The sequence below is a fragment of the Typopeltis vanoorti genome, chromosome 15 (genome assembly GCF_054136105.1).
Source record: "Typopeltis vanoorti isolate ZY-2024b chromosome 15, IOZ_Tvanoo_1.0, whole genome shotgun sequence".
NCBI lineage: Eukaryota > Metazoa > Arthropoda > Arachnida > Uropygi > Thelyphonidae > Typopeltis > Typopeltis vanoorti.
The window spans coordinates 105,022,287-105,047,949 of record NC_143563.1 but is presented as its reverse complement, the minus strand read 5'-3'; the positions used below and the strand labels follow the sequence as shown (position 1 = coordinate 105,047,949).

Below are 25,663 nucleotides of genomic sequence, written 5' to 3'. Positions count from 1 at the left end.
GAGTTTCCAAACAGGTGCAACCATTAAGTTACTTAAGTATAAAGAGCTAATAAGCTTCATTTCGGCAATGAAAACATTATTTAAATTAAGGGGATATTAAATCCCACATAGTTTTAAAACCGAATAAGAAACTCAAAGATTGGAATCAGAGAGTTTCTTGCCGAATATAGTAAACTATAAAGTATCAGCGACCACTGGCGTGAGCAAATGCAAGTGACCCTAGCACGTAGTGCAATACCGGAAGACTCGCAGCAAAGTCGGTAAATTCTGATCGCTATTCTTAGGTATTTTCCATAAAGTAAAAACACATTTCCTAGGAAATGTATGCTGTTATTACATTATGGTAGGGAGGTCACTACCCAGACTGGTTTAAGCCTTTTTTGAGGCTTCATCAGTGAGTAGCTAGACCTAATACCGAAGTGTATAGCGAAAAGAACTTATATACTCTGCGATGCGAGTTGTTGCACCTGTTTGGAGTTTCTTATTCGGTTTTAAAACTATGTGGGATTTAATATCCCCTTAATTTAAATAATGTTTTCATTGCCGAAATGAAGCTTATTAGTTCTTTATACTTAAATACTGGATAGTTTCAACAAAGACAACGAGGAACTACGAAACTTGTTTCAAAGACCAAACATCGTGTCATTTATAAGTGAAAGAAATGTGTTAGTCAGGTTTGGAGAACATATATGACCAGTTGATGAAAAAAAAACAATGCATACAAACAAAACTGACAAAAGGACAGCAGGAAAATCTTATGTAAGATGGATGTGGTAGAGGAACACCTAAGACTACTAAATGAACCTTTTACTCCAAATGCAGCTTATGTCAAAGGAGACAGATAAACTTACACATTATTCTTCAACAGCCGTATAGACCTAAATGGTCTACACTGCTGTTGAAGAAAAAGATATTTGAGATATTCACCTATGAAATCTGCTGAACTGATTCATTTTAAAAATTTTTAAAAAGTGTTTTTATATCAATATGGTATTCATTTTTATCATCATCATCATCAAATTCCTGACATGTACCCTCAAGAGGTGTACAGGATATGATAGTACTACATGAAAAATTTACATCATTACTGACTTCCTATCTACAATTTTTCTCCAAATCAGTCTGTTACTTGTCAAGACTCCAATATTATCATTATTAGATCTTATATTTCTATCGTCTAAAGCACATTGTACGGTATCAATCCACCTATATCTTGGTCTTCCACTAGGTCATTTTCCTGCCAACTTGGCAGAGAACACTTGTTTTGCTAATCTTTCCTCGCCCACTCTGTTTAAGTGACCATACTACCTGAGATTAGCTCTGCCAATGCATTCCTGAATGCCGACAATGTCAAGTTCTTTCCTAATATCCTCATTATTAATATGATATTGCCATTGATGCCATCTGTTCATGCATTAATCTTTCTCAGGACTCTCATATCTGCGGTCTTTAGTCTTTGGTCAAGTGTTTTACTTCTGACCCAGCTCTCAGATCCAGATAAACTTTCTATTGAATACTTTACTTGAATTGAATACTTATTTAATACTTACAACAGCGTTCAAACCAGTTAAAACTGGTTTGAACGCTGTCTTGTATACAGCTAATTTAGTGTTCCGACTAATTTCTCTCTTATTCCATATGAATTTATTCAATTGACTTCCTACCAGCTTTGTTGATTCTGTTGTCTATTTCCATATTTAATTTACCATTTTCAGTAAAAATCGTGCCTAAGTAGCTGAAATGTTTTACTTGTTCCACAAGTTCACAACACAATTGACATTTTCAACAATTCTACCTATTTTCATTGACTTTGTCTTTTTAATGCTGACCTTCATACCATATCTATTACAACAGTTATTCAATTTAGTCAGGGACTCTTGCAAACTTGTAGCGGATTTATTTAAAAGTATAACATCGTTCGCATAAAGCAAAGAGCTGACATTAACATCTCCAATTCTGATATCATATTTAATACCACTTTCCTTCATAATCTGATCCATATAGATAACGAATAACAGAGGGGATAATGTACATCCTTGTCTCACACCAGATTTAACATTAAACCATCTTCCTGTACTTCCTTCAATTCTAACTGCCTACTTACAACTCAAATACAGACTGAGTATTGCTAGATATAATGCCCCATTAACACCATATAACTGTAGCATATTGAATAGCTTCTCTCTTGGCACCTTGTCAAATGCCTTTTCCAGATCGACAAAACTTAAATACAGATCTTTGTTATATTCCCATGCTTTCTCAACTATTTGTCGTAAAGTGAAGATCTGATCCTGACAGCCTCTATTTGGCCTGAATCCAGCTTGTTCTTCACCAAGCTTTTCTTCCACAATTCTTCTCAACCGTTTCTCAAGTATGCTTGCATAGATTTTGCCAGGAACACTCAGTAGGGAAATACCTCTGTAATTCTCCCATTCAGTTTTATTTCCCTTTTTGTATATGGGTACTATGAGAGCTCTACTCCAATCATTGGAAATTCGTCCCTCTGTCCAGGTCTTCTGAAATTTACAGTGGCTGCATTACATAGTACTTTTATACTGCCATACTTCAGCATTTCTGATCTAATATCATCTACCCTTGCTGCCTTTCCACATTTCAAGCCTTTGATGACTTTTTCTACTTCAAGTATGGATATGCATTCCTGACTGTATGCCTGTTGAATCTTTTTTACCACTGCGCTTTCACTGCTTGTTTCATTTAGCAATTTTTCGAAGTAATTACTCCATACTTCAAGGATATCTTTTTCTCCTGTTTTCATGTAACTCTAACTCCTTTTACAGCACTCTTTCCTCCATTTCTAAGCTTCTTCAACAACTTTTATTCGCTTTAAAACTTTCTTACATGTTATTCTTTTCAATACGAAATTCAATTTGATTCTGCTCTAGACTAAATAGTGATAGCTTCCAATTTCAAATCCTCCATAATACATTACCACCTTCTTGATATTTATTTTCTATGTTCTTGCCAAATCCTCCCATGACTTTTGTTTAGCTAGTTTTACACAGTGTTTAGCTTTCTTAAATTTGTCTCTATATTCTCTAAGAGCACAAGCTGACTTATTTGCCAGGAACTTTTAATATGCTTTCTTCTTTTCTTTCACTCTTTAACTTCTTGTGTCCACCATGAAGTTCTGATTTTTCTATCCTTGCAGACTACCTCACCACATGCCTCTCTGGCTGAATCAATCAGAGTTTTCTTCAAGGCTTGCCAATGAATCTCCAAGGTTTGGTTCCTGTTCTCAAACTCTTTTATTTTTTCTTCAATAATCTTTGTGTATTTTAGTCTACAGTTCCCATCTGAGAGCTGATCAACTTTTATTCACTTTAAAACTTTCTTACATGTTATTCTTTTCAATACGAAATTCAATTTTATCCTGCTCAAGACTAAATAGTGATCACTTCCAATTTCAAATCCTCTGTACACTCTGGTGTCCTGCACCAGGGAGAAAACATCACTATCAACAATAACATAGTCAATGAGACTTTTCTTATTCCTAGCCTCTTCTCTCCATGTGAATTTGTGCACATGTTTATGTTGGAACATGGTGTTAGTAATAACCAGTCCATGTCCTGAGCACAAATCCAACAGATATTTGCCATTATTATTAGCTTTGATCTTTTCTCCAAATTTTCCCAAAATATTTTTGTATGTCTCACAATCATTTCCTACTCTGCTATTTAGATCTACAACAAGGACCAACTTTTCCTTTTTTCATTGTGTCAGTTGCTTTTTTCTAAAGCCTCAAAAAATTCCTCCACTTCTACCTTAGTAAAACCTTCTGTGGGACCATAGGCACAAATGTCTCATTGTCCAATTCCCCATTCTGATATTAGCCTACATCACTCTACTTGAGACTGCTTGCCATTCAAGAAGATTAGCCTCGTATTTTGTGTTGAATACTATGGCTACTCCTTCTTTTCCTTGATTGTCATTTCCTGAATATAACATTTTGTATTTATTGTTCAGAAAGATCTCACCAGTTTTTGTCTTTTTTTGTTTCAGTTACCTCTTTTATGTCGATCTGGTACTTATCTAATTCCTCAGCAAGCTCCATTTCTTTGCCATTCAAGCTTCTTATGTTGATAGTACCAATCTTTAACTTTGGTGATGTTGAGTTGGGGTGTGCTTTCAGATTTGTTCCAGTAGCTGACTTTTCGCTGTTTGCCCTGGTTCCCTGGTGAAAACAATGGGAGCCTTTTTTAAATGAGCGAGGCCCCAGCTGGCATGAAATTTTGTCATATTGTACCATCATTTTGTATATTGGTTTAAGCCAATAAGAATACAATTTGGTTGGCTAAATCCCAAATTGCTAGCCCATCCTCGTTCGTTCAGTATCTAGGTAGATACTCAACAGGGTGCACCACGAGAAGGTGAGGATTGGACATAAGTTCAGAAGCACTGGTTGGTTCTCCGCATTCCTTTAAAGTCTACGTGGAAGTCTCCTCTCAGTTATACAGCTTTGACCCTTAAGCACCCCCACTTAAGCAGTACAACTACAATCTGAATAATGAGGTGACTATTTAAAAGATGTACAGGACTGGTGAATTTATCTTTTATGAGGCTGGAGGGATGAAGAAGCATTATTTGTAAAACTAAACAAACAATTTAATGAAATTGAAACTTTACACAGGAGAAAAATATTTCAGATATTTGAAAGTTTTATATCTAAAACATATGAAGTTTCCACTGCAACTTCACACATTAATTATCTTATACAAATAATCTGATGTAAAACAATATACAAGTTCAATGGTATATCTAAGTAAACATTCTCGACCAGAATGAAGGTTCTTTATTTAAGCTAAAGTTAGTCATCCACTTGGGGCTCATTAAGTTTGCAATATTTTTTCTATATCACAAACGTATATCTTAACTAAGATATACTCAACTTAGCAGCAAAGTGCACAACTCGGGACAATATGGAATAATATTTTGGAGTATGACATGCTTTCATGTCCATATGGCTCTCTTCAATATAGTCTTCTCATATATATACAGGGTGTTCGGGATAAATTTGACAGTTTCGTAAGGAAAAAGAAAATCTTCTTTGTATCTATTAAATTTAATGAATTGACAAAAAAACATTACAGGCAGAGTTAATTACAATACTATCAACAAGATTTACTCAAAATAACCACCATTAGCATCGATCACAGCTTCAATTCTGCTTCGGAACCTCGAACAAGCTGATGCTACAGTCTCCCTGGGAAGGGCCACAAAAACTGTTTTAATTTTATCCATTAACTGGGCTTTTGTATTACTGGAAGTGCGATTGGTGTCTTTTTCAACTGCGCCCCATACAAAATAATCCATGGGGTTAAGGTCTGGGGAGTTTGGAGGCCAAACATTTGGACTGGTGAAGTCGTAGAAATTTTCAGACAACCATTTTTGACTTTTCCCAGAGGTGTGGCAAGGGGCCGAATCCTGCTGCCATACATACGGCCTACCATTGGCTACCCTTGTTATCCAGGGCTTGACTACAGTTAGCAACTCCACGAACAAAGCCCGAATTCCAATGCCAGGGTTCTTCAACACCTGTTCCTGCAGATTTGCGAGGAATTCTGCTGTACGAACGCAATCAGATCGTCTGCTAGGGATCTTTCTTCTTGCTACATCCTCGTAGTCACCATTGCAAGTCTCTAGTTCATGCCTGATTGTTTTTACTGTATTCAGGGAGCATTGGGCAGCAGTCGTAATATCCTTATTTTGATGGCAGGCACGAATCATCATGATACAAGTTATTCTCTTCCATGATTCAGGTGGGTTCCAGCTATCCATCCTTTCTGACATCTTGTATATGAATGAAGAAGGGTCCAAACTTTTAAATGAAGAGAAGTGTGTGTTAATACATGTAACTTACGGAAAAATATAATTAATTATAAATATGTCAAATTTATCCCGAACACCCTGTATATATACATCTTTTTTGCTCCTGAAATTAGTATGAGTGAAACTGTTGAAATTCATTGTAACTTCACACATTATGTTTTTTTTTTTTTCATTGAATTGCCAGTATAAAGTAATTAGCATGAAGTTACATTGAAATTATAATTTAAATATAAGGTTTGCAAATATATATGGCTTAAGTGTTAGTCCTGATCACTATGGCTTCTGAATGTCCCTTTTATTTTGTTCTCTGTTAATGAAACTACAGGCCTACAGTAAGCAAAGTGGTAGTTATCACTAACTACCACCTTGCTAAGATATACGTTTGTGATATAGAAAAAATATTGCAAACTTAATGAGCCCCAAGTAGATGACTAACTTTAGCTGAAATAAAGAACCTTCGTTCTGGTCGAGAATGTTGACTTAGATATACCATTGAACTTGTACAAGTTTCATCACTGAGTAATGAAACTTGTACAAGTTTCATTACTCAGTGTACCCCATAGAGGTGTAATCCTCCAACTAAGGAAGATATATTATTACCCCAAGATCTCACGGAGTCAAAGACTCATCTGGAAGGTCCCTTTATCACATGCACATCTCATCATACCGTGTCTTAAACACACTCAAACTCCTTGCAGACACCACACTCTGAGGCAAGGCATTCCAATCATTCACAACTCTGCACGAAAAAAACCTGCCTCTCACTCTCCTACTCACACCCTCTTTATACAGTTTCCAGGGATGACCTCCAGTTCTCCCCTGATCTCCCACTATTCTCTGTAGAACTTCTCCACCACTGATCTTATAACAACCCCTTACCAACTTGTAGGTCTCTATCATATCTCCCCTCTTCCTCATGTCCACCAGACTCTGCAAATTATATCTTCTCAATCTTTCCTCATACTCAACATTCCAGAGGTCAGAAACTACCTTAGTCAGTCGCCTTTGGATCCTTTCCAACATCTCTTCATCCTTCTGAAAACCTGGTGACCAAATCTTGGCACAATAGTCCATGTGTAGCCTAATCAAAGCCTTATACACCGGAACAAGAATCTCCCTACTTCTACACATCAGTGTCCTCCGCATCATTCCCAGAAGCCTTTGTGTTGTCTTCACAATTTTGGTGATGTGCCTCCTAAATTTTAGATCTTTATCCACTATTTCTTCCCCAGATCTCTTATTTCTTCCACTTCCAACAATATATCCTCACCAAGCATAAATTCTGCATCCCATCTTTGTTTTCCAAATTTTAAAACCTTACATTTTGCAACATTGAACTCGCATCCCCATTTCCATTCCCAATCACTCAATTTATTCAAGTCTTCTTGCAAGGCCACAACATCTTCACTACTCTTTATGGTTCATCCCAACTTTGCATCATCTGCAAACAGCTGAATATCTCCATCCAAATCTTCGCCAATATGATTAATATACAAGTTAAACAGTAATGGCTCTAAAACAGACCCCTGAGGTACTCCACTAGTGACTTTCCTTTTCCTGGATATCGCACCCCCATACACAACTTGTTGATACCTATCAGATAGCCAGTCTCCAATCCAATGCACTAATCTAATATCTAACCCCATCTGCTCTAGTTTGACTGTCAACTTATCATGAGGTACTCTATCAAAAGCCTTTGCGAAATTCAAGTATATTACTGTGTATCCTTCTCCTCTGTCCAAGGAAGTAGTCACTTTATTGTAATAAGTAAGTAAATTACTAAAACATGACTCCCTTTAGCAAATCCATGCTGTTCATCAAAGATAATACCATTGTTGTCAACCCAACTCTGGATCCTAGTTCTCACAAGCTTCTCCAACAACTTAACCACAACACCTGACAAACAGATAGGCCTATAGTTTGATGCTTGAGTTCGATCACCTCCTTTATGAAGTGGCACAATCTTGCCCTCCTTCCACTCCTTAGGAATTTGACCAAGTGCAAGACTCATATTAAAAAAATATGTCAAGGGAGGTGTCACCTCCCTGGCACATTCCTTCAGAATATGTGGGTGATATATTATCAAGTCCAACAGCCTTCTTTACTTCTAGTTTACTCAACTCCCCAAACACCTCTTGCACATCAGTCTCTCCTCTTTCTTTTGCTGGCTACATATCGAAAGAACTCCCTAGGATTCTTTTTGGCTTCATTAGATAACTGCTGTTGATACCTCTCTTTAGCTACTCTCACCAACCAAGTCACCTCCTTGCCTGGTCTTTGTAGACCTCATGAAATTGGTTATTTCCACTTCTCTTATGCTGCCTTCACAATGCCCTTTTTCTCTGTATTGCATGCTTAATCTCTTTATTCATCCATCTCACCCTTGGAATACATTTAGACATTGAATCTACTAGATAGTTTTTGAAAATCCCCCAAGCTGCATTGATCTCTTTTCCAGCTAACTCCTCATTCCACGCTGCACCCACAAGCTGTCTCCTGAGCTCTTCATAATCACCCCCCTTGTAGTTCCACATATACCGTTTTCTCACAGGGGTCCTCTTGGATATGACTTGCTTTGGCATACAGATTGATTAACTTTTTGTGTTTATGATCCTTACCATTTTTTTTCCCTGCATAAACAGCCAAAACAGGAAGGGGTGGGGGAGAATATGACAACCACTAAAATGTCCTTTCAAGTGTGATAATCCTATGCATAAGGCACCTCCAATAAAAACACCTTCCAGTTTTCTTAGAACTGGAATCTGTAAACTATGCTACTGTATGATAATACCTAATCAAATATTAGAAACTTCTTTTTGATTAGGCAGCTCCAAAATTTCCTATTAGAAGTATAAACTAAATGAGAGTTGTTTCTTTAAAAATGTTTCTTTTTTTTTCCTGAACGCTTCATAAACATTAAGAACATACATATATTAATTTAATGATTTTTGATATAGTTATTGTTAGAATAGTAGCACTCTCTCTGCAATACACAACTCAATAACCAAAAACCTACCTGGATGGCTGGTTATGAAATATTTGTTAAGAAGTTTTATTTTGTCATTAAAATGAGTCTCCCAAATCTTTGGTAAATTTATGCAACCATACTTGCTGAGGTTAGAAGAATGCTTCATAGTTAATCTGACTCTAAAAATAGTCTCTCAGACCTATAATGACTTCCATGTAATAAAAATGTTTTCCATCATTCTATGATATGCGAAAGGGTATTCAGAGCATGGTCTGCCAATCCTAACTTGCCATGCTGATGATCATGGATGTAATTTTTGTGTTCTTCAAGGCAGATGTTAACTGATCTACCAGTCTGTCCAAAGTAGGTCAAACTGCAGCAGTTTGGAAATTAAGTTTTGCAATTGAAGAATTATATTTCTGGTTTATAAGAAGTGATGAATTTACTTTCATTTCAACATCATGCAACTCTACTGAACTAGTCAAAAGTGTATTTGTGTGAAGTTGGTAAAGAGGAATATAATTCTATGTAAAATTTTCTTCCATTCAAGTCTATTCTAAGTGGCAATGCAATTAATCAAACCAGTCCTACCAGTCTCAAAAATTCACATTATACTTGAAAAGAAATGATAGTATTCTCAACCATATTTTGCTACAACAGATTCAAAAAAGCAAATGTAATCTTTACATTCTCCCAAGTGGGACTATGGAAGACGGGAAGGACTTCTGGGACTTAATGGTCTCAGAAAAATGTGTGAAAAATAAAAATGTCCTGTAACATGTTACAAAGACAAGGAATCCATCCAGTAAACCTTAGGATAATCCAAATATGCAACTGTTCCAATAGGTGAGAAGATCCTTAGACCCTTAACAATCTGAGAGGTTAATGTATACAATAATGATTCTATTTTACTGAATAAATAATCATTTTAATAAATGATTATTTATTATTCAGCAAAAGAATTATTACTTGTTATTTCTTGGTTACCCATGCTTATGCAATTTTTAAATTTAAAAATATATTTAAATATATTTAACTATAGTGTGTTTAAACAGCTGGCATCCACATATACAGGGTGTTCGGGATAAATTTGACATATTTATAATTAATTATATTTTTCCGTAAGTTACATGTATTAACACACACTTCTCTTCATTTAAAAGTTTGGATCCTTCTTCATTCATATACAAGATGTCAGAAAGGATGGATAGCTGGAACCCACCTGAATCATGGAAGAGAATAACTTGTATCATGATGATTCGTGCCCGCCATCAAAATAAGGATATTACGACTGCTGCCCAATGCTCCCTGAATACAGTAAAAACAATCAGGCATGAACTAGAGACTTGCAATGGTGACTACGAGGATGTAGCAAGAAGAAAGATCCCTAGCAGACGATCTGATTGCGTTCGTACAGCAGAATTCCTCGCAAATCTGCTGTATTCGTGGGCTTTGTTTGTGGAGTTGCTAACTGTAGTCAAGCCCTGGATAACAAGGGTAGCCAATGGTAGGCCGTATGTATGGCAGCAGGATTCGGCCCCTTGCCACACCTCTGGGAAAAGTCAAAAATGGTTGTCTGAAAATTTCTACGACTTCACCAGTCCAAATGTTTGGGCTGGTGAAGTCCAAACAAGAAGACCTTAATCCATGGGGTTAAGGTCTGGGGAGTTCTAAAACTCCCCAGACCTTAACCCCATGGATTATTTTGTATGGGGCGCAGTTGAAAAAGACACCAATCGCACTTCCAGTAATACAAAAGCCCAGTTAATGGATAAAATTAAAACAGTTTTTGCGGCCCTTCCCAGGGAGACTGTAGCATCAGCTTGTTCGAGGTTCCGAAGCAGAATTGAAGCTGTGATCGATGCTAATGGTGGTTATTTTGAGTAAATCTTGTTGATAGTATTGTAATTAACTCTGCCTGTAATGTTTTTTTGTCAATTCATTAAATTTAATAGATACAAAGAAGATTTTCTTTTTCCTTACGAAACTGTCAAATTTATCCCGAACACCCTGTACACTTCAATACAGAAAAAAAAGGTAAATAATAATAATTAAATAACTATCTATCCTTACTAGACACAATCAAAGATTTCTCAAAGGATTTTGTTGGCTTTCAAACTGAAATCTTTTTCTGTTTATTCACTGATACGCAAACAGAAGGTACCTTACATAAGGAGTGACACCATCACTCACTCCATCCATCCAACAATATGGTACCCTTAAAAATAACACGTACAACCAGGAATACTTTGTTTCAATAACACAGCTTATGCTACAAAATTTAATTATTGGTGTTATGTTTTTTTTGCTGACTACAACTTCTATAAATTAGATAGAATACTCATGTTTCCTCACATCTTTTCAAACATAACTCAGTTACATGGGATGAAAATAGGTCTGCTGTGATAACCCAAATGCTAAATAACAATAACCACATATCAAGCTAGCAACACATGTCCCTTATGATAAGGATGAACTTCATATTTTTGCCAATCCAGAAATGTGTAAAATCCCTACAACTTAGTCTACTATGGAAAGGAAGGAAATACCATTAACAAGTGTCTTGAAAAGCATAAAACATTCACATGCCACCATCATTATGGCAAGTAAACACTAGTAGACTATGTGTTGGAAATCATCTTCACACATGATTAAATGGAAAAAAAGGTACAATATTACAATGTAGCTGTTATAAACTTTAGAGGGGATTTCTGAAGTCAACATCAAGGGGGAAGTACTTCCTGATATAAAACATCTGCTATTTAGCAATGCAAGATTTAACATTTTTTTTTTTAAGGAGGGGGGGGGGAGATTTTAGTACCTATTCATACAAAAAATGAATATGATATTTCTAGTAAAACCCTGTATCGAATAAAAGCCTTTATCTATAAGCAGCAACTACAGTTATTTGATTAAGATATCCATTGATATAAAGAAAGAATTTACCTCAAATTTTTTCTATTTTTGAAACTTAAATAATATTAAACTTTCCAATTAAGTTTTGCAATTAAAGAATTATATTTCTGGTATATAACAAAGGATTAGTTTACTTTCATTTCCAACCATGAAAATCTGCTGAACTAGGCAAAAGTGCACTTGTGTGAATTGGCATATTTCCTAAACATACTGACAGTGTGGAAGGAAATTAGAACATCTGAATTTATGTTCAATTTACTCAGCAGATGTGCTCAATAAATGACAATTACTTGTAATTAATAGCTGACTGATTCTCAATTTGGGTAGAAACAGATATTAAGTAGAGCCCTGCTAACAGCAAATCTAGCAATAACAAGGTGAGTGACAAATTAATATTAATTGGAGTCATGTTAAAAGAACTTGAAAATATATTATGCAAAGACTTAAATATATTAGCAGGACTAAGATATTTACCAGGAGCAGAGATTAAGGATGTATAGACAGATTAGATTCTATGTAAGATCTTAACTGTGATCCATATTGGTCATTTGTGTCAATAGAGATAAGAGTATGGTAATGTATATTTTAATGGTAATGTCAGAGTTTATTGGGGAAAGTTGATCAACCATTGCCAAGAACAGAGAAAGGTGGAAAGAACTGGAGAAGGCCTTCGTCCAGCAGTGGACAGAAAATGGCTGAAAAGAAGAAGAATGTATATTGGCACAAATGGCATAGCTTCTGTTATGAGAGAGTGGTAAACTAATCAAGTATAAACACAGAATGCTATCAAACTCAGTTGAGAAAGAAAGAGATAAAAATCATGGAGTAACTGAAAGAATATTCTTGCACTAGAGGACACAGAATATGGTAAGAGAGGCTAGTTAATTAAGTTCATAATTCCAAATTAATTATTAGCTCTGCTGTCTGTTTAGTAACAATATCAATTTTAAGTTGATAAACAATACTTCCTTGGATGTTTACAGAGTTGTAGAACATATAAACAAAAGCAACTGCTTACCTTTAATGACATAAGGATTAACAGCATACATTCAGATGTAATCTGCATGACTGACATGGTGTCATCTTGATATTCAAAACTCTGAATATGAATACAGAATTTATGTAATTCCCAGACAGGATAGATAGCAAGATGTGTGGGCAATATCCAGTGAAATATCAGCAATTCAGTAAATTATCATATTTATTTTGTTCTACTGGTTTTGTGAGTTAATACCATTAAACTTATAAATAATTCCCAACATCTATAACCATTCTACCTATCTTTTAATATTATTAAATAATTACATCAAACATTACCAACTAGTCAGATAAAGGTTTGCACATCATAAGTGAATTATTAAAATTTGATTCTTACCTGAACTGTTGCTTCTGTGTACTTTATATTCTACAGAACAAGATGGAGTTAACTCCTCCCAGTCAAAATTTTCAACATCAGCATTCAATTGCTTTTTTGTAACACTAACTTCTTGTAATGGATCCCATTGCAAAATAGTTGTTTGATGCTATGAAAACAACAAAGGAAACCAACACGTTATAATATTAAGAAAATATGCTTGAAACATATCTAGAGAAATGGACAGTGAAAATAGTCATAAAAAAAGTTGTGTAGAAAACAAACCTAAAAACAACATTTTAGGTAAAATTATATCATTAATAAATGGAGATGAATGAATAATTTTAATATGAACATATATCCCAGAGTTATAAGAACCCTTATATACATGATGTTTACAAAAACACTGGGGTACCTCAGAAATACCAGTAAAGATCAAAATGTTGACATCGCTGGCCAGTATTAACCACGCTACCGGCAAGGACGTATATATACGTCCAGTTTACCATGGATACGAAGTGCATATTAAAATTGTAACACCATTGATATTACATTGAAATATATGATGGATACGAAGCGTATGAGGATGCGTATTTGATCCATAATGGCCGGTAAGGTGGTTAAAGCATTTTGTATATATAATTAACTTTCCATATACTTCTGATATACTTCATGGGAAATATATCAGAAGTATATGGAAAGTCCTCCATAAGTTACAGTTCTCCATTCTTTATGCAGGACTGTTCTGTGTTCAACCAGGAATATTAGCCACTAAGGATACCACACACAGTTTCACATCACTTCAGAGGTGGCTCATCAGGTTTAGACTGGTTAGTTTATTAGTGACATGTTATTATTACTATAATAATAGCTAATGCATTTTTATTCTGTTAGAGGGAACAGGCAAGGCCATTTTGAGCCCTATTTAACTTTTGGAGACTTGAGTGGGCAGTTCAATTGCCACCTGAAGCCAATAAAGAGACACCTGGCTCAAGACTATCATTAATTATAAGTGGCATATGATGGAGAGGGGACTAACAAATATTGCCATCTTGCTCAAAGAAGGGGGTGCTTAAGGGTCAAAGCTGTATAACTGAGAGGAGACCTCCACATAGCCTTTAAAGGAATGCGGAGAACCGACCAGGGCTTCTGACCTAATGTCCAATCCTCACCTTCTCGTGGTGCACCCTGTTGGGTATCTACTTTGATACTGAACGAACGAGGATGGGCTGGCAATTTGGGATTTAGCCGACCAAATTGTATTCTTATTGGTTAAACCAAAATAAAAAATGATGGTACAACATGACAAAATTTCATTCCGGCTGGGGCGTCGCCCAGTTAAACAAGGCCCCCGTTGTTTTCGCCAGGGAACCAGGGCGAACAGCGAAAAGTCAGCTACTGGAACAAATCTGAAAACAAACCCCAACTCAACATCACCAGAGTTAAAGATCGGTACTATCAACGTAAGAAGCCTGAATGGCAAAGAAATGGAGCTAGTTGAGGAATTAGATAAGTACCAGATCGACATAATAGGGGTGACAGAAACAAAAAAGACAAAAACTGGTGAGATCTTTCTGAGCAATAAATACAAAATGTTATATTCAGGCAATAACAATCAAGGAAAAGAAGGAGTAGCCATAGTATTCAACACAAAATACGAGGCTAATCTTCTTGAATGGCAGTCAGTCTCAAGTAGAGTAATGTGGGCAAATATGAGAATGGGGAACTGGACAATGAGACTTATTTGTGCCTATGGTCCCACAGAAGGTTCTACTAAGGTAGAAGTGGAGGAATTTTTTGAGGCTTTAGAAAAAGCAACTGACACAATGAAAAAGGAAAAGTTGGTCCTTGTTGGGGATCTAAATAGTAGAGTAGGAAATGATTGTGAGACATACAAAAATATTTTGGGAAAATTTGGAGAAAAGAGCAAAGCTAATAATAATGGCAAATATCTGTTGGATTTCTGCTCAGGACATGGACTGGTTATTACTAACACCATGTTTCAACATAAAAATGTGCACAAATTCACATGGAGAGAAGAGGCTAGGAATAAGAAAAGTCTCATTGACTATGTTATTGTTGATAGTGATGTTTTCTCCCTGGTGCAGGACACCAGAGTGTACAGAGGATTTGAAATTGGAAGTGATCACTATTTAGTCTTGAGCAGGATAAAATTGAATTTCATATTGAAAAGAATAACATGTAAGAAAGTTTTAAAGCGAATAAAAGTTGAGCAGCTCTCAGATGTAAACTGTAGACTAAAACACAGAAATATTATTGAAAAAGAAAATGAAAGAGTTTGAGAACAGGAATCAAGCCTTGGAGATTCAGTGGCAAACTCTGAAGGAAACATTGATTGATTCTGCCAGAGAGGCATGTGGTGAGGTTGTGTGCAAAGATAAAAAAATCAGAACTCCCTGGTGGACACAGGAAGTTAAAGAGGCAGTGAAAGAAAAGAAGAAAGCATATCAAAAGTTCCTGGCAAATAAGTCAGCTTTTACTCTTACAGAATACAGAGACAAATGTAAGAAAGCTAAACAGTGTGTAAAACTAGCTAAACAAAAGTCATGGGAGGACTTTGGCAAGAATATAGAAAATAAATATCAAGAAGGTGGCAAAATATTCTGGAGGTTGTTGAAGAAGCTTAGGAATGGAGGAAAGAGTGCTGTAAAAGGAATTAGAGATGATAAAGGTGAAATGAAAACAGGAGAAAAAGATATCCTTGAAGTATGGAGTAATTACTTTGAAAAACTGCTAAATGAAACAAGCAGTGATGACAGCACAATGATAAAAAACACTGACCACGCATGCAGTCAGGAATACATATCTATACTTGAAGTAGAAAAAGCCATCAAAGGCTTGAAATGTGGAAAGGCAGCAGGAGTAGATGATATTCGACCAGAAATGCTGAAGTATGGTGGTATAAGAGTCTTACAGTGGTTGCACTGCATAGTTCAGAAAGCCTGGACAGAGGAACGAATTCCCGATGATTGGAGTAGAGCTCTCATAGTACCCATATATAAAAAGGGAAATAAAACTGAATGTGAGAATTACAGAGGTATTTCCCTACTGAGTGTTCCTGGCAAGATCTATGCAAGTATACTTGAGAAACGGTTGAGAAGAATTGTGGAAGAAAAGCTTGGTGAAGAACAAGCTGGATTCAGGCCAAATAGAGGCTGTCAGGATCAGATCTTCACTTTACGACAAATAGTCGAGAAAGCATGGGAATATAACAAAGATCTGTATTTAAGTTTTGTCGATTTGGAAAAGGCATATGACAAGGTGCCAAGAGAGAATCTATTCAATACGCTGCAGTTATATGGTGTCAATGGGGCATTATATCAAGCAATACTTAGTCTTTATTTGAGTTGTGAGTCAGCAGTTAGAATTGAAGGAAGTACAGGAAGATGGTTTAATGTTAAATCTGGTGTGAGACAAGGATGTACATTATCCCCTCTGTTATTCATTATCTATATGGATCACATTATGAAGGAATATGGTATTAAACCTGATATCAAAATTGGAGATGTTAATGTCAGCTCTTTGCTTTATGCGGATGATGTTATACTTCTAAATAAATCCACTACAAGTCTGCAAGATTCTCTGACTAAATTGAATAGCTGTTGTAATAGATATGGTATGAAGGTCAGCAATAAAAAGACAAAGACAATGAAAATAGGCAGAATCATTGAAAATGTCAACTGTGTTGTGAATGGAGAACCTGTGGAACAAGTAAAACATTTCAGCTACTTAGGCACAATTTTTACTGAAGATGGTAAACTAAATATAGAAATAGACAACAGAATCAGCAAAGCTGGTATCGTGGGAAGTCAATTGAATAAATTCATATGGAATAAGAAAGAAATTAGTCGGAACACTAAATTAGCTGTATACAAGACTGTGTTCAAACCAGTTTTAACTTATGGATCTGAGAGCTTGGTCAGAATTAAAACACTTGACCAAAGACTAGAGACCGCAGATATGAGAGTCCTGGGAAAGATTAGAGGCATGAACAGCTGGCATCAATGGCAATATCATATTAAAAACGAGTATATTAGGAAAGAACTTGATATTGTCAGTATCCAGGAATGTGTTAGCAGAGCTAATCTCAGGGTGGTATGGTCACTTAAACAAAACGGTCGAGGAAAGATTAGCAAAACAAGTGTTCTCCGTCAGGTTGGCAGGAAAATGACCCAGAGGAAGATCAAGGTATAGGTGGATTGATATGGTACAAAGTACCTTAGATGATAGACATATAAGATCTGATAATGTTGGAGTCTTGACAAGTAACAGACTGATTTGGAGGAAAATTGTAGATAGGAAGTTAGTAATGATGTAAATTTTTCATATAGTACTATCATATCCTGTACACCCCTTGAGGGTACATGGCAGGAATTTGATGATGATGATGATGATGATGCTCAAAGATTTTTTACTTGGTTATACTATAAATTAAAGATGCCAAGAAATGATATCCTTCATCCAAGTTGACCCATGCTCATTCGGTAATTCAACTATTTGGTTTGCTTATGTTACCTCCCCACCATCAGCATTTTTTAACACGTTCATTGCCAAGCTGAAAATTGGAATTTCGTGTGGTGGCCAAATTATTTTTATTTTTTTTTATTTAGTTTTTATTGTGCTCAAAATAAGTTAAATATATTGTTTATATGCTTTTATTATTATGTACATAGGATTTATGTACTACTCTAAATATCTATTACGCGATATCATGTGATATGTAATTCGGTCAAATAAGTTATATATTTTATAAATAAAAAACATTTAAATATAATAATTATAACTTTAATTATCAGTCTTTTATAATCACATAGAATTTTTAAAAATAACGTACAAATAGAAAAAAATAATTATCAAAAATCAACATTTATAGGGAACTTACTAAAAAAAAAATAAAAAAAAAAAAATACTCAAAATAAATAGAAACCAAACTTCAAGCACACTAAATCAACGAATAACTAAACAAAATCATTGCGTCGTCGCCTTGTCCGAACACCGCCACTGTGCGCACTGGCTAACATAAACAATAGACAATGGCTGGCGGCCATCCCCACTCCACGAAAGTTGATCCCTTCCCTAGTGGCCAATATAAATATTACGCACCGTTTCGCCGTGGCCACTATACTATTTCGCTTAGAAACTTGATAGCGACGTCCACGCGATAATGCGTGATCGGCCGTTTGGTGAGAACTCGCATTATGCGATATCGCATGATTGGTAATGAACGTGTTAAAGTCATCCTTACTTTTACTTGCCACATAGAACTTATTACGATGTCTTCTGGCCTCATCAGCTAGCTTTCTTTCATAATTAGCTTTGACCTTCCTTACTTACTATGCAGGTCATCTTTCTTGCCTGTGCCTTTTATTATTCATGGGCCAATCACCTTTTTCTTTATATTCCCTCCACGACTTTTCCTTTTTTTTTCTGCAATTCCTGATGACTCCTCAGCTTACCATAATCACCTGCTCTGTAATTCCAAATATATCCCTTCTTAACAAAAAAAATTCGGCATGTCTGGAAATTCTCCCACGTTACTGCATGATCACAATCCTCAAGAGGAGATAGTGTAGCTATATTGGTTACTATTAAGTTCTCAGATGTTATGATCAGATCCAGCATGCTTGAACCTCGTGTTCCCACTATTACATGCTGCCTCAGGTAATTATCTCTCACAGATGCATAAATTCCATTTTTGTTCCCTTCCTGACCATTCCTACTCCTAATTTATGCCTCAGTGGTTGCAATCTCCAATAATAATTACTCGACCTGCACTTAATATGCTCATTTGCATGTCATCTAATTCTTTTTATTAACCAATTACATGTTTCATCTTGTTGGTCCCTATCTCACACTAGATAGCCTCAAGTGAACTGCCCTGTTCTCCTAATGGACTTCTACTTATTTTGGCTTCATTTACTCTGCTATCATTAGCAGAGAAAAAAATCACTCCCTCCATCCTATTCCTCTCTGAAGATAGTATTTCCTTTGCATTCTAATCCTATATTATCCTCAGTCTACCAAATATCGCTAATGCTTATAACTTTTGGCCAAGTTGAGCTAACCACAGCCAAAAACTCTTTGCCATTGAATACTTCTGGCATTAGTAAATAAAAACCTGCAATACCCTCCTCATTCCACAACCTCCTTTACACCTTGTACTAGCCCACTAAAGTTAAAAACATTGTTATTTACTGCATCCAAAATCCTCAACTTTGTTCCCGTGGAGATAGATCCATCCTTCAAGAATTTAGACTGTTGTTTCAGCCATTCTTAATCTTCTTCTGGCATCTTCTGAACAGCAATTCTTCACATTAATAACGGATCCCAGATACTTGAACATGCTGACTTCTCAATTCTTTCTCCATTAAGATACATTTGTTTCTCAGGAGCTTACTTGTCTGTATTTCCTTTGAGAACCATAATCTATGTCTTGCTAGGATTGAGCTGAAGTTCTCTATTATTACTATTTTCCTTGTCATTACAGACAAGGAAGAACTAGGTCTCATCAGCATACCTCAGATTACTGATCAATCTACCGCCTATCCTAATTCCCGTCGTGGGCTCATCCAATGCTTCACACACCCTCAGCATATATACTAAACAAGTGAGGAGAAAGTAAACATCCTTGCCTAACTCGCTTTCCAACCTGAAGCCAATCAGTTAATCCAACATCTGTTCTTACCATACTTCTTGCTCCCTGTACAAGCTAGCTATCAACCTGATAGTGTGTTGAGGAAAACCCATTCTTTTTATTACTTCTCACAGTTTCACATGCTGGACACAGTCAAAAGCTTTAGAGTAGTCTAAGAAACACATTACCATAGGGAGTTTGAATTCTTCATACTTTTCTATGATCTGCCTAAGGCAAAGGATCTGATCTTTGGTATCCTTACCTTTCCTAAAACCTGCTTATTCCTCAGGAATCTCTGCCTCAACTTTGGTCTCAATCCAATTTAGCATGCTGATCTTCAATGAAATCTTGCTTGCATGAGATATTAAACAACAGTTCTATAGTTCTTGCAATTCTTCGTATCTAGGTTCTTATGTAGTGGTATGAAAATTGACTTCTTCCAATCTCTAGGCCATGATCCTGTCTCCCATATCCTTGTAATCAATCTATGAAACATTCTTAACCCTCCATCCACTGTGGCCTTAATTAACTCTGCTGGGATTCCATCTGCACCTGGGATCTTATTGCTGTTAAGCTGCTTGCATGCTCTTTCAACTTCATGCCTAAGTACAGGAGGTTCCAAATCAAAATTTTCCTGGTGAGAAGGCTCCTCCAAATTTTCTTTATCCACTCTATTGTACAGTTCCATCAAACAGATGGAAAGTATTCTTTCCATCTGTTTTTGATTTCCAATTCTTCTGTTAGTAGTGTTCCATTCCTGTCTTTGATGACATTCGATTTGGGCTTAAACTTTTGCTTTAGTCACGAACTAAATGAAACATCCTTTTATAATTGTGCCTCCTCATCTGGAACTCTATCTCTTCGCATTTATTAGTGTAAAACTTTTCCTTGTCCTGTTTGGTGGCTCTTCTGACCTCTATGTAATCTCTTATATTCTTCAGTCCCTGTGTCTCTTTGTTCTTCCAACCACCTTCTTTCGCTTAGTTCCCATTTTGAATCTGATATCCATGGGTTTCTTGGTGTTCTTAGTGGGCTGAGATACTTCTTGGCTGTACCATCACCTTGACTACTTCCCAAAGCATTTCTGGTGAGTTCTCCTCACTAGTCTCCAAAAAATCATCCAACCAAGTTGAGGTGTCTTCTGTGAACCCACTAGGAATTACTCTAACATCCAGTCTAGTGGGATGTGCCTGCCTTGGAAGTTTTCAGAGTCTTAGTCTTACTTTGGCTTTTACTAGTTGATGGTTGGAACCACAGTCTGCTCCAGGACAAGTATGCACATCAGAGATGCTTGTCTTCCACTGCTGGAGAGCCAGGATGTAATCAATCTGTCGTCTTGACCTATTAATGTTAGATGTCCAAGTAGAGGTCCATCATGGGTGTTTCTGGAAGCAGATATCAGTAATAACTAATCTGTTAGCATGGGCAAATTCCAACAGTCTTTCACCACAGGTGTTACACTCACCCAGACCAAACATGCCCCACTCAGGCCAACTTTCATATTCTTTCCCACTTTTGCATTAAAGTCCCCCTAAGATGTAAAGTACGTCTTTCCTTGGTAGGAAGTCCAAAGCAGTTTGTAAGTTTTCATTGAATTCCTCACTCTCGTCATCAGGCCTATCCATGTGGGGTGCATAAACTACGACGACTGCCACATTGGTAGGAAGAGCCTTAAGTCTAATACAAAGTATCTTGTCATTAACGGGGTCATAACCAAGGATTCTTGCCTGAACTATCTTCAGTATCACAGCTACCCAATGATACTTTGAGTCACCTCCTAAGTAAACAACTAGCTTGCCATCCCATCTATTGAAGTGACCTTCTCCATTCCATCTGGTTTTTGTAATTCCCAGGATGTCAATATCATACCTCTCCATCTCTTTACGGACAATCTCAAGAGTACACATCTGTAGACCCCAAACATTCCATGTGCCTATGTAAAATTCCCCTCTAAGATTAATCTTATACTTTCTGTATTCCTCATTCACAATATCACTGACTTTTGTTGGAGACTGTAATAATATACTTCTCGAACAGGGCTCTCTGCCTAAGTCCTGAACACGGCTCTGATTATTCTGTGTGACAACCAATGCAGCTTGAGATGTATGATAACCATATTAGCATTTTGGAGTGAAGTCACTGCATGAAAAAAGTGGAAAGGTTGCAGAGGTCCTTTCCACATATAGTTTATTTCTCATATCTGGGAAGTTTTGTTCCCCAATTCATCCCAATTCATAAATAAATAAATGGTCATTTTCACTGATAAACCAACTATTATATAAGTAACATACTTGCGTCAACATTAGTAGTTACAAAGGAGATAAAAATTAGCCATAAATTATTAAAAGCTTAAGATTGTGCTCCATTCTGGTCCACATATGATTATTACGATATTTCCATGACTATCCATCCAGCTGCACAACATATTAACTCTAATTTGTTATGAAGAAGAACCAATACATCATAAAAATATTTTATTATGGAATTTTTTGTCCATGTTTCACTTCAATGAAACATTAGTCTTTTACTAATTTTTTCTTTTACTAAAAATTAGTAAAAGAAAAAATTTTACTTTTCTGAAACTCAGTTAAGAGTTTCAGAAAAGTAAAGTGCTATTTTGTGTAATAATTGGTGATATTGCTTGCATTTTAGTAAAATTATTGTTTATTGTTGATAGCTTAGTGTACCTACATGATTACTGGAGTTAAACCAATTTTTTTAAATATTTTTACTGAAAGTTTGAACCTTACCTTGAATGGAACATAATGGCAGTACAAACGAGATCTGCATACTGTACAGTGCAAAGATCAAATGCTATTAACTTTTTGAAAATGGTTCAATGTCTTGAGTGCAACATGTATGCATGGTGAAATGTGAAAGATGTGCTTGTTGAGAGACTGAAAAGGAGATGACAGAAGGTATGGACTTCTAGAAAGTGCGATATTTTGTCAGACTATGAAATATGAGCAAAGGCAAAACAGACTGAAGGAATGAAAGTTGGCAGAAATGTGGGTGCAAAACACTGTGTGAATATCAGAAAGCTAGTGAAACAGACAGAGTAAAAGAACATAAGAATGAAGAAATTAAAGTGATATGGAAGTAGGAACGAGGAAACAGAAGTAAAGTACAGTAGAACAAAAGGGACCAAGACTATGGGAGTGACAGAGAGTGAAATTGAAAGAATTAAAGAGAGAGTTGTTCAAAATGAAAAAAATGAAATGACGAATATGGGAGGTGACATTAAACATTTAGTGGAAACAAATGAGAGTGCAAAAGGATAGAATGAATGAATGAAAAAATGAGAAAAAAAGATGAAAGACTCGAGAATAGAAGCATATAGAGATTCCATTATTTAAGGACTGATTAATAAGAGTCCATAATGCCTGCTTTCCAGGAGGGAGAATTCGCAAGATTTGGACATGAAGAGGAAACAAACAAGAGAATTAGTGATGGTTGTCAGAACAAATGATTTAGCTGGACATAAGGAGAATGTTAGGATGGATATCAAGAGGTTATTGAGGAGAGTGAAAGAACAATATAGTGGGAAAGGTTGTCAGTGTGTCACCGAAGTATATGACAATGATGAGTTAAGATGGAGAATGATAATCATGAAATCATGGTGGGAAAATCACAACCAAATTTGTAGATATGAGGCATGTATTTGAGGATAGAATGGAATTGTACAAAAGTGATGCATTACATTTGACTAGCTCTGAAGTAGTGAACTGGAGAAACTGTTGCTAGAAGGAATTGAAATGTGTCATGCAATCAAGAGATCAGAAGTCATAAGAGGTGAAATGAAAGATCAGGAAAGCGGAAGAAAAGAGACTAAAGTGCTGGGCAATGGAAATAGTGGTAGTGTGAGAGATGAAGAAAGAATGGGAATGCAAGAGGAGTAAGAAAACAAGGGAGCCCAGGTGGACAGGAAGATGCAGCACAGGGATAGTGGATGTTGAAGTAGCAGAAGTGATGGGGATGAACAGCATAGGAATGGAATGGATTGGGATATATGTGGGGGAGGATAGTTGAGACTGAGGACATATGGGATAAGCAGTAATAAAGGTGACTGGGCAAAGGCAGGGGTCAAGGGTTTTGTAACAGTGTGATGTAAAGTAGAGATTGATAGGAAGACATATTTAGTTGAATTTTACTATAGGCTAGGGAATGTGGAGGCTGGTGAAGAAATGTATAAGCAACTTAGGTTAGTGAACAAAGAAAGGATAATTATTATAGATAATTTTAATTATGGCAATAAGATTGGAATGACGTGAGAGCAAGGTTCTTGAATTTATGAGCGACAACTATCTTAGGTAGTATGTAAAGGAGGGCACATTGGGATCGAGAGTTTTAAATCTAATAATTTCATCATTTAGCTAAGGACAAATACCAATAGAATGGAATACAACTACAGTAATACCTATATTTAAAAAAGGGAATAAAACAAAACCTGATAATTACAGAGGTATTAGTTTACTGAATACATGCTACAAAATATATAGTAGAATACTTAATGAAAAATTGAAAATATACAGTGAAAAAATATTATTAGAATGTCAAAATGGATTCAGAAAAGGATGCAACTTTTTGTTTAAAACCACTTATAGAAAAAAGAAGAGAATTTAAATTAGAAACTCATCTTTTGTTTATAGATTATGAAAAAGCATTTGACAAAGTAAAAAGAAACATACTGTTTGATATATTACAAAGAATAAATATACCTAATATTTTACTACACGCAATATGGAATATATGCAAAGATAATGAAATAAAAATAAAAATAAATGAAAAAATGTCTGAAAAATAATCTATAAACCAAGGAATAAGACAGGGATGTTTTCTTCTTTAACACTTTTGAATATTTATATTAATGAAATATTAATACAGCGGAATAGCTTAAACAATCCAGATATAGAAATTTCCCGGAATAACAAAATAAATATGCCATTATTTGCAGATGATCAGGTAATAATATCAGATATGGAAGACAATTTACAAAGAGCAATATATAATTTAAACGTTATAGTAGAACAGTGTAGAATGAAAATATCCATAGATATTTTCATGCCATTTTGTGCACAAACTCCAGTTAGATGTAAGATAGTTATTAATGATAAAATAATAGGAACAGATAAATACTTTCAGTCATCTTGTATGTGAAATATCATATGAAGGAGAAAAAGGCATAAAATTAAAAACTTCAAAACTTTTACAGATTACAGGCCTGATGAATAGAACACTCAATCCAAATATAGTACAAAATGAAACAAGCTTGAAAATATACAAAATTAACAGGAAATTAATAACACAAATTTAGCATTGCCCACATTATTATATGGCAGTGAAATTTGGGCAATAAACAAACAAACAAGATAAACAAAGAATAAAAGCAAATGTAATGAGATTTATGAGAAGAACTGCAAAACATATGAGGGTAATGTTATCTGTGAGAGTCGACATGAATTTGTGAAGGGCGCGCTTGTTTTAGCAATATGCTAGCCTTTTATGATCAAGTTACAAGAGCATTAGATGAGGGAAATGCATATACAGGGGGTCCTTGAGTTATGTCGGAGATCCGTTCCTACGGACCAACGTAAGGCAATTTTCAATGCAAGTCGGAATTACCATAGCCTAAGTTACTTACCTAACCTAAAACACCCTAAAGTCATACGTATATATCAAGAAACAGAACTAGGCCATAGGAAAATGAAAGGGAGAACATAATTACTGCATAGTACAGAAAAATGACAAAAATGAAACTGTAATAAAAAAACAAACATAAAATAATCTTTTAGCCTTTTCTTGAATCAACATGAGGCTAATTAGGATATGGCATCCATGCTGGTCTTCCAGCCAAAGAACAAGAAGCCTTTCCATCTCTCTCAATCATGAGCCTACTACGTTTTTTTGTAATCACAGTCGATTT

General features: G+C 35.8%; 1 protein-coding gene across 2 annotated transcripts in view; it reads right to left on the bottom strand.

Annotated features, from left to right (window-relative positions):
• Tbc1d15-17 (TBC1 domain family member 15/17) overlaps nucleotides 1-25,663 on the bottom strand; it is a 305,943-nt gene that overhangs the window by 264,084 nt on the left and 16,196 nt on the right. For both annotated transcript variants that reach the window (XM_090404708.1, XM_090404709.1), the window contains one exon: nucleotides 13,107-13,254. In XM_090404708.1, the coding sequence (XP_090260834.1) occupies nucleotides 13,107-13,254 (148 nt within the window). The remainder of the gene's footprint in view (nucleotides 1-13,106; nucleotides 13,255-25,663) is intronic.